The sequence below is a fragment of the Pongo abelii genome, chromosome 5, assembly GCF_028885655.2.
Source record: "Pongo abelii isolate AG06213 chromosome 5, NHGRI_mPonAbe1-v2.0_pri, whole genome shotgun sequence".
Taxonomy (NCBI): Eukaryota; Metazoa; Chordata; class Mammalia; order Primates; family Hominidae; genus Pongo; species Pongo abelii.
In genome coordinates, this window is record NC_071990.2 from 129631883 (window position 1) to 129646612 (window position 14730).

Genomic DNA, 14730 nt, shown 5'->3' on the forward strand with positions numbered 1-14730 from the left:
AACTCTGTTTAGAAAAATTAATAGTGTTTGGGAAAAAATATTTTTGGTCAGATATTATCCCTCTCTTCTTTGGATTACTGAAGTATGTTATATTTTTATTGTATCATTTATTATATTTTTATTATGGTTATAACACTAGCCTGTCAATTCCTTAAGGGTAGGAATGTTGTCTTCTCAATGTTTTATCTTCTGCAGTCCTGCGTGTGGCAATGTGTACAACTTGGGCCTTCACTAAAATTTGTGAAATAATTAAACATCTCATCAAATACACAGTAGCTCTTGAATTTACCTCCAATCTCTCATGATTTTCCCCTCTAATATAATGTATTATACCATTTTTTCATGAGTATTAATATTGGACAATGCACACATTTGAAAGAGAAAAGTAATTCAAACAATAAAGTTATTCACTTACAACATATCTTTAAAATCCCCTTATAAAAGTAACCTTCCTGATTATTATGAATGATAATATTTTCTAGGAATTTACGGATTTCCTGTTTCCAATCTGAAATGAGAAAGATGCTGTAGAGAAGACAGCTATCTATCTATCTATCTATCTAATCTATCTAATCTATCTAATCTATCTAATCTATCTATCTATCTATCTATCTATATGCACATTTTCATGATCTCTCTGCTTCTAGTCCTTCCTTAGCTTCCAGAGATGGGATGATCCTTCTACAAACCAATCTAGTAATGTCAGTCTGTATCATACAAACAACTAAGTAATCATGTTAGATCATGTTATTATCCATAATATATTCTCTTTCTTTTCTAATAGAGCAAGATTAGTAGACATTCCTGATGAAATAGTAACCATGGTTTCTCTCAAATTTGCAGTCTACCTGAAATTAGCAGAATGTATAGGTGTTGATTACCTGTACATTATCCATTAGAGGTGGATCATGTTAGACTTAGCTGCAGCTCACCTGCCAGCCTCAGTTCTACCATAAGCCCAGAGTTAGCCAGTGATCCACCTGAACCTATCTATTTTCAGAAACCCGAAAATATCATCAATGTTTACAAGGAGGTAAAAACATGCAGTTTGCTCTCATTTTATTCATTTCACTTTGCATTTATTCTTTTTATAGGCCTGGTCCCTAGTGACTTTTAGGAGCTTAAGTGTGAGACACTGGTGGTATAACTTTGAAGACCTATTAATTAACACAGTACTGTTAACAAAGAAAGAAGCCAACAGAAGTTTTTTTCTGAATAAATATTTTTCAAACAGAAGTATTCTCTATAGAATCTAAAAACCAAAAATTAAGTTATTACTCACAAAAAGGAAATCTAAAATGAAATTTTATTCTTAGATTCCCAAGAAAATTGAAGAACTGCTTCCATTACTTTTCTTATGGCTTTTTACCTTCAGTTTTTTTTATTTCAATAATAATAATAGCATTGTGTTTTAAATTTCTTGCTCAAAAACAATACAAAGCCATATAAAGATCATATATAAGAAGCTCATACATTTCAAAAAAATTTAAAACAAGCATTGATATAAGCTAACAATTTAAATCAAATAGTAAGTCATCCTTACATTGTGAAACCGAACCAATTCTCAGAAGAGTTGTTTATTTTGTTTTAACCTCTAGGCTGAGTGTTAACGGTTACTAGTCTTTGCGATTGATAACTACCTTAAACCATAGTAAAAATCAATATATGGTACCATTTTGCTGATGATGCTATAGACTAAAGGCTAAAATTTAACTTCTCACTCTGTGGTTTCTGGTATAAGCCTGAGTATTATTTTTTGTTTTTCCTTCCATTTTGGATTTGGGACAAGAAAAAAAATGCATTTTTAGTAAATGCTTACTTCTAAAATAAGACACTCTCCTTTTCACTGCTTCATAGATCTAACCGTTTCACTGAAAATTGCCAAGAGCATTGAACTTCAATATAAGAGTAGAGAGTAGTTTTCCCAACTGCGTAAATGTATTATGTTCTGGACACTCTGAACTATTGACCTTCCCTATGAGAGAGATGCTGCTAAAATGTCAGTTAATCATAAAGCAGTTCCACAATGGGTTACCCAGAAGCAGAAGGCAATTTAAAAGAGCAATTTTAACATGCAATTGCCAAAGCATGTAACACAGACAATTTCTGATGATGGCATATTTTATTTCCACTTAATAAGAGGAAGAGAAACTGTATTTGCCTAGCTTCTATACCAGATGGTATACCCAGAGGAAATAGACACAGAAAAAAAAAGCAAGCATACTTTCTCTGATTGTTCATTGGAGTTTCTGAATTACTTTCCTTTTAAGACAAATTAAAAATTTATGAAGTGCCTGAAGAAACATTATGTGAACAATAGCATGGGTCAGAGTATAAAGTAACAGTGAAATAATCATACCCCTCAGGTTCCTAGAGAAGCATGAGGTAGGCCTCAGTGGCTTCAGCCACCGGAGGCTGTCATTACCATCTCTCCTAAGTCAGAGACCCTGAAGCAACTAATTGCAGTTACCAAATGATTATAATGCACTTTGGAAGGAAAACAAACAAACAAACAAAGAAACAAACAAACAAAAAAACTTTGGCAACCAGACAGGATATTTTCAGAAAAGGATAAAATCCTTTTACACTTTAACTGTTTAAAATTTTTAAAACACAGCATATATTGGAGAGTCAGCACTAATCAATTGGCCTTTCAATAAATGTGAAGTTGCAAATATTAACCTATGTTTTCTCAGAGAATAAGTTAGCCATGCAGACTCTATTGTTTAAAATGTACATCTCTTCTAGACTTTACTTGTTGTGCTTTTATTTACTCATGCTATACTATCATAAGAGTGAGAAAAATCAGCTATGATAGGAATAAGAGGAATAAGTATTAAGGCCGTTAAAGTCTGAGAAAAGGAGTTGAGGCTCATCTGTCTGATATTGGACAAGTCACTGTTTTGTTTTTGTTTCCTGAGTCTTAAATTCACCAACTAAAGAGTGAGAAAATAATATATCTCACAGGATTGGTGTGAAAATAAAATATCATGATACATTCATTTCATATGTTGATTCTACAGTAGCATTAATCCATACTTGGCCACAAAAAAAACCTACATTTTCATTTGAAAATGTAAAATTTATTTATTAATATAAATAAGGAAAACCTTTGTATTGACTTGCTGGAAAATTATTGACAGATTTCCATCAAATAAACAACATTTACTATTATCAGAAATAAAAGATCAATGCCTCAAATACCTTAAAATGGAATTTTAAAACAGTAAATTGTAAGTAATTTACTTTTTGATTGGTACTTATTTTTAAAGCCACCTAGTCTAACATGCAGGGACTATTAAAATAGCTACTTCAAAATTATCAACATTTATTTAATCAGATCATATTAATGGCAAATTCTACAACTGCAACATGGAATAGTCCCAGTCCCAATTAAAAAAGAATGGTTTATAAATCTAGTATTCAGTTCCTCTTATAGAACCAGTATTTAGGCATGCAGAATTTAACAGAATTAGATGGTAACTTCCTCCAAAGGTTATTTTTGAAGTCTCAAAGGTATTTCTCAAGATTATGAAGCATTCATAAGTTTTTGTAATCTGTACTAAAATTCAGTTAATATCATAGTTAACATAAACTGTGTTCTATTTTGTTGATATGAACTTCTGGGCTGAGGTCAGTAGTGGTATTGGTAATTTCAAGTCTGGGGGACCTGAAATTTGGGGAAAGGTAAATGGATCTTAAAGAAGGGAAGTGGATGGACATACATCATAATTCTAACTAACACTGACTCTGTATTTAATTATACTATATATCAATTATGTTCCATTTCTTTTTATAGACTGTTTAAAAATTAATACAATATATACTTCCATAAGCTTCTCTTTCTTTTCTAATAACACAGCAAGATTAGCAGACATTCCTGATGAAACAGTAACCATGGTTTCTCTCAAATTAGCAGTCTACCTGAAAATCTAGTCTATAAGTACTTCCCAGCCAAAAATCTTGCAGACATACCTTATGAGGACATTAATTAGCTATAATAAACATGTGTGATAAAGATTCATTACATGTGAAAGATAGTTTTAAAAACAAACTTAATACTGTTGGGAGTAAAACTACAAGTGATTGAGCCTGAAAGCATTTTATGCCACAAAGAATACACAAATTAAATGTTTCTCAGAAAAAGAATCAGATAAAAAGACAGTATAATTCCAAAATATCAAGACATTTATAAGTTAGAAAGCAGCTATGGGCCAGGCAAGGTAGCTCACGGCTGTAATTCAAGCACTTTGGTAGGCCGAGGCAGGCAGATCACTTGAGGTCAGGAGTTTGAGACCAGCCTGGCCAACATGGTGAAACCCATCTCTACAAAAATACAAAAATTAGCTGGGCATGGTAGCGCGTGCCTGTAATCCCAGCTACTGGGGAAGTTGAGATAGGAGAATTGCTTGAACGCAGGAGGCAGAGGTTGCAGTGAGCGAAGATCGCGCCACTGCACTCTAGCCTGGAAAATAGAGCAAGACAAGAAAGTAGCTAGGACTGTAAGTTAACTATCCTCATCACCTCTCATACAGAACAGGCTATTCTCAGAATAAAACACTTCAAAGCACTTTATAGTAATATTTTTACTTAAACAGTCCAAAGTCCACTCAGAACATAAGCATGGGGATAAATCAATATTCATTAACATGTTTTTAGCCACTTAACACAGTATAACTGGCTTTAAAACACAATATTATTTACATGCAATCTCCATGGCTTTCACATCTGGAATCAATTTCAAATAATTCCTAAGTTAAACAAAAATTACATTATATTAATAATACACTGTGTGGTAATGCTAATTTTTTAAAGAGCTATTTTGACGAAAATAAAAAAATAAAGCAGGTGAGATACTTAAAAGAAAGTAGTTTGGGCACAGGAACTCAAGAGGGAAATCACTGGAATACCAAATTGTCAAAATTGTTACAATTTATATATGCATTATAAATGTATGTATATATAGGAAAGTGTAATTTTATTAGAAAACATATGGATGCAATATTCTTAGTAAAATGGACTCCATAGTTCAATTTTTCACATTAGCATGGGATATTAATTTTGGAATAGAGAGTGAACTAATTTTTAGTTTCCAAATTGCTTCCTCTTTAAAAGATTTCTCTGACTAGTTGAGATTATGGGGTCAACTTGCCTCTCCCTCAGAAAGTTTATCTTCTATCACAGAAATAATTTGTCACGTGACCTCGATTGAAAGGACATAGACATACAGAATATTTGAAAAGTAAACTGTGAGATTTAGGCTGAGCCATGGAAATTTACCCAACATCTTCTAGCTTAAGCTCCTTTTCAACCACCAGATAAATATATACAGCAATCAGCAAATTATTGGACTCTATCATCTAAGTCTCAGGCTAATAGTTGAGAAGTTAAATTTCCTGTTAGTGAACATCTTTCAGCAGGAGCTTTTGATATATAAATATTATGCTGGACTAAAAAATATGTTCTAGGATACATCAGGTAACTGAATGGGTTTTGCTTGGATTGTAGCTCAGTACTCCTGGTGGGTAGCCCAACAATACTGTCAACGATAAACAGATGCTCAAGAAACAAAAGACAAAATAAACACTACACTAAAAATGTAGTCAAGTAACTTAGATATTTAAACTTTTTATTGGCTTTTAATTAATAGCTAACAATTCCTCCCATTATAACATGGAAAAGAACCAGGATGTGTGGTTATATAGAATTTTTTAATTTTCATTTTTTGTGTTTTCTCCATATGCTATTATTTTCACTACTCAGTTTTAGTCATGAGGAAGGCAACAGAAAGGCTTAAAGTGTAAGGAAAATCTCTGTGTTCTGCAGCTGGGTGTCAAGCTCCTGAGGTAATCCTCAACAACAGGACATTCTGAAGAAAATAGTTATCTCACGGACGCACTGTCCAGAGTAACTTTTCTTATCCATATTATAAGATGTGGCCCTTACACTGACTGTAACAAAATTACTGACGAAGAGAATTTCCACTTGGTAAAAAAATATTGGGTATTTGCTTGAACTAAAATGATCTTTTCTCTCAATAATACTTTCAATTACAGCTATCAAGGATTTTTGGACTGAATATGTAGCAGGCTCACCAAAATTACCATGCCAAAAAAGGACTCTAGATTCATAATAACAATGGATTGAGAATAGAGAAGCACTCCCATGTCCTCAAATCAGTCAAATTATGATATAATCAAGGTGACGATTTACGTAATTCATCGGAACTCTTAATAGTGTGACTATATCACATATCAGATAATGAGAACCTTCAACACTGCATGTATTAATGTGTCTTATGCTAGATTCCTTCACAAGGTAGAAAAGGCCTGCTACTCAGTCTTACCTGCACATTTTGTTCTGGTGATTAGTGGAGGTCCTGGGAGCCCCGTTCCACCTTCACCAGGTCTTGTAAGTAGAACTCGGATCTCATATTCAGTATCTGGATCTAAATGCCATAATTTGTAAGTTGGAGCATTGACTGCGTGGGTTTCTGTCCAGGATCCTGATGTCATTCGGTACTCTACTTCTTTCAGGATGATAGGACCATCGCCAATGATCGAGTTGGCATTTAGTTGGATCAGCAAATATGTAGGCCCAACACCAAGCAGCTGAGGAGGAGCAATGGGTCTTGGTGGTTCTAGGAGAGATGAGTGTGCACTTCAATTAGTAAGATTTAAAATAATACATAGATATATTAGTGTCTAATAAGGCCTAAATGCTTAATGGATCATTTATTAGAAATGCATAATAAATACTTTAAAGAAAACTAGAACATGCATGATCTGACAACTGTACTTTTAAAGGACATATAATTTTGCAGGTCCATATGACCATTTTAACATAATTTTTCCTGTATTGAAAACACATTTTTTTTCAGGAGATCAACTTGTAAAGTCACAGTATACAAAGGACATAAAAAGAAAATATTTAGATATGGATAGCTCTAATTAGGTACTAAGAGAGTAGAGTTGATCTTTGACAATTTATTTCATTCACAAACTATGCCCAAGAGGTATTTTTCTTTTTTGCTTTCCTTGTTACTTCTTCACAGTTTCTACAGATGAGTAAAGGAAGAAAGAATAACATAACTGAACTCAGAAACTGATGCCAGGTGCTAACATGTTTCTACAAACCTGCCTCACAGTGTGACAAATTTAAATTTACACCTAGGTACAATCACAAATCACTAAACATCACTGGTCTTTGGGAGCAGCATAAGATAAGGCAATTCACCAACTATTAAACTCAAATGTCAAAGGCACACTATAATTTAATTTTGGATATCTTAAGATATTTTGCTTGAAAGAAACTTTGGAAAACATTATTCCAATGTTTGGATTTACAGAAATGACGAATGATATATTAAGGCACTTTTTTTTTTCTTTCATTAGAACAACGTCACTGAAATGAGACACTGAACTTTATGGAACACTCAACAGCTATAGCTCTGTTCATATGGTCTTTCCACAAGGGATAATAACTCATGAAGTTCTTTGAATTCCTGGAACACTTCTCACTTTTCTCAGGAAAGTCAAAAGACCTAAAGAAAGTGTTAATCTTAATAAAGTAGTAATTGCTCAAAAATTGACTTAAAAGTTTTTTTTTTAAGAGTTGGAGCAAATCACATAAACTATTAAACACAACCACAAAATGCTCCCTCACCCCATCCCACTACAGGTATGGGGTGGACTGAAGAAGGCACAAATAGAGGGAAGTCATGAGCACATAATCAATATCTTTCTAGTTGGATTTTTTATTTCAATGGCAATGCATTGCATGAAAAAAATACAATGCAAACAAGGCCTGTAGACAGGTTTTACCTTCTTATGCAGGTTTAAATGAAACAAGAATGTTCAGGTGCAGACCAGGATTTTCTTTTTAACTCTGATTGTATAAAAGTATAGTTTTATACTTTTATATAAAACTTAAAAGCCTCTGAATTACAAACAACCTTAAAATTAGGAATAAGATTACCTGGTCTGTACAGCTACACAGGCTAAAGTAATTTTCAAGAAGATTCTTTCAAAATTCATATGATAAATATTAATTGAGTAGCTATTAATTGTTAGGCTGTCCTACACATTGGGTATCCATATAACATTGTAAGGGAGTCATAGTAAAAAGAAATCAATGAATTCATTATTTTAAACTGAAATTTATATAGGAAACAAGAAGAAGACTCTGATAAATAATGAATGTAGTATCAATATTTTTCTGTCCAAAATCACTTGAAGGACATAAGTAACTCTTCACAAGTATTCATGGCTCATTATGGCAATAACTTTTAAACTAATTATTGGTAGAACCACATGACCTTGGGATTCACTGGGCTCATGTTTAAAACAAAAACAAAACTAAGATCAAAGATGATAACATATGCTATATGAAGTGTAAACGTTTATAATTTCTATAGAAAAGTGGTTAACACATGATTTATCAACTTTGACTACAACATCCATTCCTGATAGTTTGCAAATTGTTTCAACAATATGTAGTCAAAATTGCATAGTAGGTGAACTCTTTCCAATTTCATGACTGAATTCAATGGAGAAGTTATTCACAAAAGAAAAAAGTTTGAATAAAATTAACACAGTTTAGAATTTTCAACTACAGAAAGATAGAGCTAGACATTGCATACCATGAAATTTTACCAACTGCTCTAACAACTTTTATATTCAGAGTTTTAAGAAGTTTTTGTAGACAGGGAGAAAGTTGATATATTCTCAAACCTTAAACTAAAATGAAACTGAATCGAGAAATGAACATAATAGAAAAAATGTAAATGTCTTCTGAGATTACCTAAATGCTGCACATATTTTAAGAAGCAGTCTGTATTTTGTGAATAAACTGAGTTGCCTCATATGTGCAATGTTTGTTTTCATTCCAGGTGGCTCGTATACTAACTAACTTAAGTAGGAAAGAATGTTAAATTCACAGCTCGCTGGGGTTCTATCCCAGTGTAGGGATAGAATAAACAGGAACAATATGCCAAGTGAATTATATATAACAAACCTTGGTTAATCATAAATTTATAGATATTCTGAAACCTGAACTTATGTGTGTATATCAAATGTTAAATCTCACCAATCAAAACTCTGCACACTCTTGCTATGGAAAATAAGGAGAAAACCAAAGAGGAGAGCAGAAGATGAGAGAGGAAGGAAAGAAAAAATAGCCATACCACAACATAAGAAACAAGTGAAAGAAAGAAGAGAAATAAGTGAAAAAAGTAAAGCATAACATTAATTCCAACATTTCTATCTTTAAGGAAGTGACATATAAAAGAAAACAAAAATTTGTAGTCTGGAAACCTAATATGAAAAAAATGCTTACACATTAATAGCTGTGTAATCTTAAATATGTTATTTAACTTTTTCACATTATAATTCCTTCACTCATGCACTAGGCACTATTTGGAGAATTTTTGAAGACTCAACTCCTAAATACACCAACAAGCCCTGTGTGATGCTAGGTTGCTTTGTTTTGTTTTGCCATATAGCATATGGATTAAAACACTGAAAATTAATATTCAACACTAGTGCTGTTTGTATATGAAGAAATGAGTTTGATGTAATCAGTCAAGACTTGGTCAGAAGGATAGTAGTTCACTCTGGCCAGTTTTGCATCTCACTTGCCATGGTCAGGCCAAAAAAGGGGGCAGTCCAGCATCAAAGCAATTGCTCAAATTTGGAAATGCGGCAATGTTAAGAGAGGCTTAAAAGCATATATATTGATTAACAGCATGATTTTAAGATGTAAAATCTAGCATTAATGAGGCTAATATACCACTACATAGTAAATTTTTATGTTGGAGGTAAAAAGTAGCTTTATATTAGCATATGTATTTTGTTTTCAGGTCCTTGAGAACAATGGGGCTTATTTATAAAATCTCTATTCATTTCAATAAATTATGCATGAATTTTAATCAGTTCACAAATGAACAAGTAATTGTTCTGCAGCAATATTAATATTCTTCATAACAATACACAACCAGACCCAGAAGTGAGGTGTGAATAAATCCCAGTTGTACAGGAGGTATCAACTGAAGCATGCAATCCCCAAAATATAAGATAAACTTTGCTGATGTTACCAATTAACTTTCAATTAATGACTTACATTCATTATTCTAGAACTGAACCTATTATAAAACCCCAATTATATATTCAAATTGTTGTTTTTATTTTAAATAATTTTTAAAAGTGTCTTGAAATCAAGCAAATCATTATGAAAAAATACTCCCATTCAGTTATTCCTATTATAATGCTATTTTACAAACACGTGTCACTTAGCAAAATTCAGTTAACTAATAAAATGCAGAATAAGAAATGGAAGCCACAAATCCAGGAAACGTCAGCAACAAAGTAAATGTCAAGGCAAAAAATACTTCCACATTTAATTCCCCAATTAGATAAATTAAATACCTCTCAACCCTACCTCCTTCCTAAGGGTTTTATTTGTCAATGGGGCCTTGACATAAAGTATCCTAGGATTAGTCCTACCACTATAGAAGGAGGCAATGATATTACATTATTCTCCTATGGCTGCTGCAACAAATTACTACAGACTTGGTGGCTTAAAACAACGGAAATTCTCTCCAAGTCCTGGAAGTCAGAAATCTGAAATCAGTACCACTCGGTCAAAATCAAGCTGTCAGAAGGCCGTACTTCCTATAAATAGGCTCTAGGAAAAAATCAGTTGATTGAGTCTTCTAACTTCTGGTGGCGCTGGTATTCCTGTCTTGTGGCCACATCCCTCCAAATTCATTTCATTTGTTCACATTGCCTTCTCCTCTCCTGTCTGTAGTCAAATCTCCCTCTGCCTTCCATATAGATATGGATGCTTGTGATTGCAGTTAGGGCCCATATGTATAATCCAGGATCTTCTCACCATTTCAACATCCTTAACTTAATCACACCTGGAAACATCATTTTTCCATATAAGGAACATTACAGGTTCCAAGGATTAGAATCTATTTGGGGGGCATTTTTCAGCCTACCACAGACATGGACTATGATCTCATCCTTCCTCCTGCCAGATATTTCAACTCCACTTTTTCTCCAGTTGGTAGGAAGCTTGTGAGCAGAAAACACTTCACCTACGAAAGTTTCTGAGCTGGGTCCAGAGTAGCAGATTATTTAAAAGTTAATAATTTATATATATCATATTTCTCTCTTTTTTTTTTTTTTTGAGATGGAGTCTCATCTGTGATCCAGGCTGGAGTGCAATGGAGTGGTTTCGGCTCACTGCAACCTCCGCTTCCTGGGTTCAAGCTATTCTTCTGCCTCAGCCTCCCAAATAGCAAATAGCCGGGACTACAGGTGCATGCCACCACACCCGGCTAATTTTTGTATTTTTTAGTAAAGATGGGGTTTCACTATATTGGCCAGGCTGGTCTCAAACTCCTGACCTCGTAATCCGCCCACCTCGGCCTCCCAAAGTGCTGGGATTACAGGTGTGAGCCACCACACCTGGCCCATATTTTTCTTTTTACTATTTTTTGTAAAAGGGAAAAACAGAGATGATGAAAATTATGTTTTACAGGAGTCCACTGCTCTATTAACACATTCAACACTAGAATGTTTGCCTTGCAGATGGAATTTTTTTTTATTTGTTACCATTTCTTTACTTAAATGAAAGAATCACTTTGAGGTCAGTTTTACTCTGTTTCTTTATAATTTCCCTCACTAAAATTTTTATCCAGTTCTGGTTCCTGTTGGACAACAAATTCACAGTGCTTCTCATTGTTTAATTTTCTTCCCTATCACCTACTGGAAGTGCAAGTAAATGGACATGAGGGAGGCTAAGGGGAAGAAGAATGACATCATTGGACCATCTAATTCAGGCATTTATCAGCTACTCTACAATAATTTTTAAATGATTTTAAATTATGTCAACAAGTTGGTAACATAATTTAATAAATTCTTGAGCATTTCAAGAAACTTAATATCACTGATGAATAGAAAGATGACCTTTGCTCCCGTAACAAATGGAAAGCAGGTTATTCATATTTAGAAGCAATTTATTTGGACATTTAATATCATATGTATAACAACACAATTTAACTTTTCCTTAGGTGTTAAAATAAGAAGTGTACATCTGAAAATTTTAGATTTAATAAGGTTTCTCCTACACTGCCAGTTTAAAAACTGTAACCCAGATATATTTATGAGAATTCTTTCATGATTTCACACTGTTATTTTTCTGATACTTCAAATTTTCAGTTCTCACAAGTTCCTTAGGCAGCCAAACAACTCATCATAAATTTAGCTCGTATTTTAGCTCACAATGTAGTCAGCAAATTCTATAAATTTTTAAATCTAAATTACTATTAAGTTTTATTTACTTTGTACACTGATAGAATTGAGTTAAATTTGTTTTTATTATGTTAAAATCTATTCTTAAACCCATCAATTGAAGTGATAGATACCTTTTTTATTTTTATTTTTTGACAGAGTCTCACTCTGTTATCCAGGCTGGATTGCAGTGGTGTGATCTTGGCTCACCACAACCTTGGCCTCCCAGGGTCAAGCAATTCTCCTGCCTCAGCCTCCCAAGTAGCTGGGATTACAGATACATGCCACCATGCCCAGCTAATTTTTGTATTTTTAGTAGAGATGGGGTTTTACCATGTTGGCCAGGCTGGTCTGAAACTCCTGACTGCAGGTGATCTGCCCACCTCGGCCTCCCAAAGTGCTGGGATTACAGTTATGAGCCACCAGGCCTGGCCTGGAGACCTTTTTCAAATCATATTACTCAGGTGGCTCATAAGCTTGTACTGGTCAAATAAAGTTAATGCTAAGACACCACAAAGTTTGGATGTTGGCTGACCTGAGGCCCCTATGCCAGTACCTATGTAGGTATCAATCAGAAGGAGCTACCACTATCTATTACCATCTCTATGAAAATTCGATAGGTGTCTGCATATAGCTATGATGAACTAAAGAAAGAGTGTGTACTGTGCCCTACTGTCTATGCTTACAATATTTCACACACGAGTAACTTCTGAGAACCATGAAATAAGCACACATGATTTCACAGTGGTAAGTAGGTAGAAAACTTTAGATAAAAGGGGAAAACAGAATTACAAATAATGAAGTGCCTATTTAATGGGATATTATATATGTTTGTTTATACTATATTTTTATTACTGTCCATTATATTCAGCTAAACAGAGTTTCTTCATTCTCTCCCAGCAGCTCCCTACTGGGGGCAATTATTCAAAAGCCAGGCATAGAAAGACAAACGCTGCATGATCTCACTTATATGTGAAATCTAAAAAATTTGAACTCATAGAAGCAGAGAGTAGAATGGTGGTTACCAGGGGCACCGGGGCAGGGCAGGGCGGGGAGTTTGTAGGGAAATGGAGAGACATTCAAAGTGTATGGAATTTGTTCAGACAAATAAGTTTTGGAGATCTACTATAACTATAATATAGGTAAGTATAATTAATAATAATGTATTATATACTTCAACATTTCTACGAGAGCAGATATTAAATATTCTCACCACAAATAAATGGTGAGATGATAAATACATGTTAATTAGTTTGATAATTATTTCAAATTGTATACATATACCAAAAGACCACATTGTACAACTTAAATACATTCAATTTCATTTGTTAATTATAACTTCATAAATCTGAAGTGAAAAAAAAATCTCTAATAGGTTCCTCTGGAACAGCTCAACAATGTAGAAAACAATTTTAACAATGTTGAAAATAATAAATTCACCACTTATCCCTACCTAAAACTATATCACTTATATTTCCATTTTTCAAAAGGGCAATGGAGCAGAATTTTGAGGAGGAGAGTGCAAGCTCTGTGGCTGTGGCAGTGATCATGTATTCACACCAGCTTGACTGTGGCCAGGGCAACACAGGGAAATGGGCATGTGAGTACACGAACTGCTCATAGGCAAGTGAACTGATAACAATATTTTTGGTAAATAATTTATGCATCAAGAAATATGTGTAAAGTAATAACACTTTGGGAAATTTATCATAAGGAGATACTTTCAGTCTTTGCTTAAAAGTAAAGTAAAAATTTGATCAAAATAATCAATGATGGGAAAATGGGAGGTAAATCATGGTGTAACTTCTTAACAGAACACAAGTTATAAAGATTATTAGTTTTCACTTTCAAAAGTAAAAAGCATATCGCTGAAAAAACAAAATCAGCAACCACCAAAAACAGAAGAAAATATACCAAAAAGTTAATATCGGTGACCAGGGAACTCCAGGACCATGAGTGACTTAGCTTTTTCTTTTATCCTTGTTTTTCAATACAATTTGTTATGTGCCCACAAAACATTCTCATCATTACGTTCCCAGTGTTTCTTTCAGCACCTGACAAAGTTCAATACTATTATTATAGAATGAATACAATGCCCCAAAGAAAAAAAGTTACCCATGCCACCGTAAGAAAAACTTATCAGCTGGGAGCAGTGGCTCATGCCTGTAATCCTAGCACTTTAGGAGGCTGAGGAGGGCAAATCGCTTGAGCCCAGGAGTTTGAGACCAGCCTGCGCAGCATGGTGAAACCCCATCTCCACAAAAAATACAGAAATTAGCCAGGTGTGGTGGCAGCTGTGGTCCCAGCTACTCGGGAGGCTGAGATGGGAAGATCACCTGAGCCTGGGAAAGTTGAGGCTGCAGTGAACCAGGATCATGCTACTGCACTCCAGTGTGGGCAACAGAATGAGACCCTATAACAGAAAAAGCGAAGG

At 34.1% G+C, this 14730-nt stretch overlaps 1 protein-coding gene across 5 annotated transcripts in view; it reads right to left on the reverse strand.

Moving 5' to 3' along the window:
- PTPRK (protein tyrosine phosphatase receptor type K) overlaps positions 1-14730 on the reverse strand; it is a 559501-nt gene that overhangs the window by 216693 nt on the left and 328078 nt on the right. For all 5 annotated transcript variants that reach the window (XM_054556726.2, XM_054556728.2, XM_024247798.3 and 2 more), the window contains 1 exon segment: positions 6347-6640. In XM_054556726.2, coding sequence (XP_054412701.1) covers positions 6347-6640 — 294 coding nt within the window.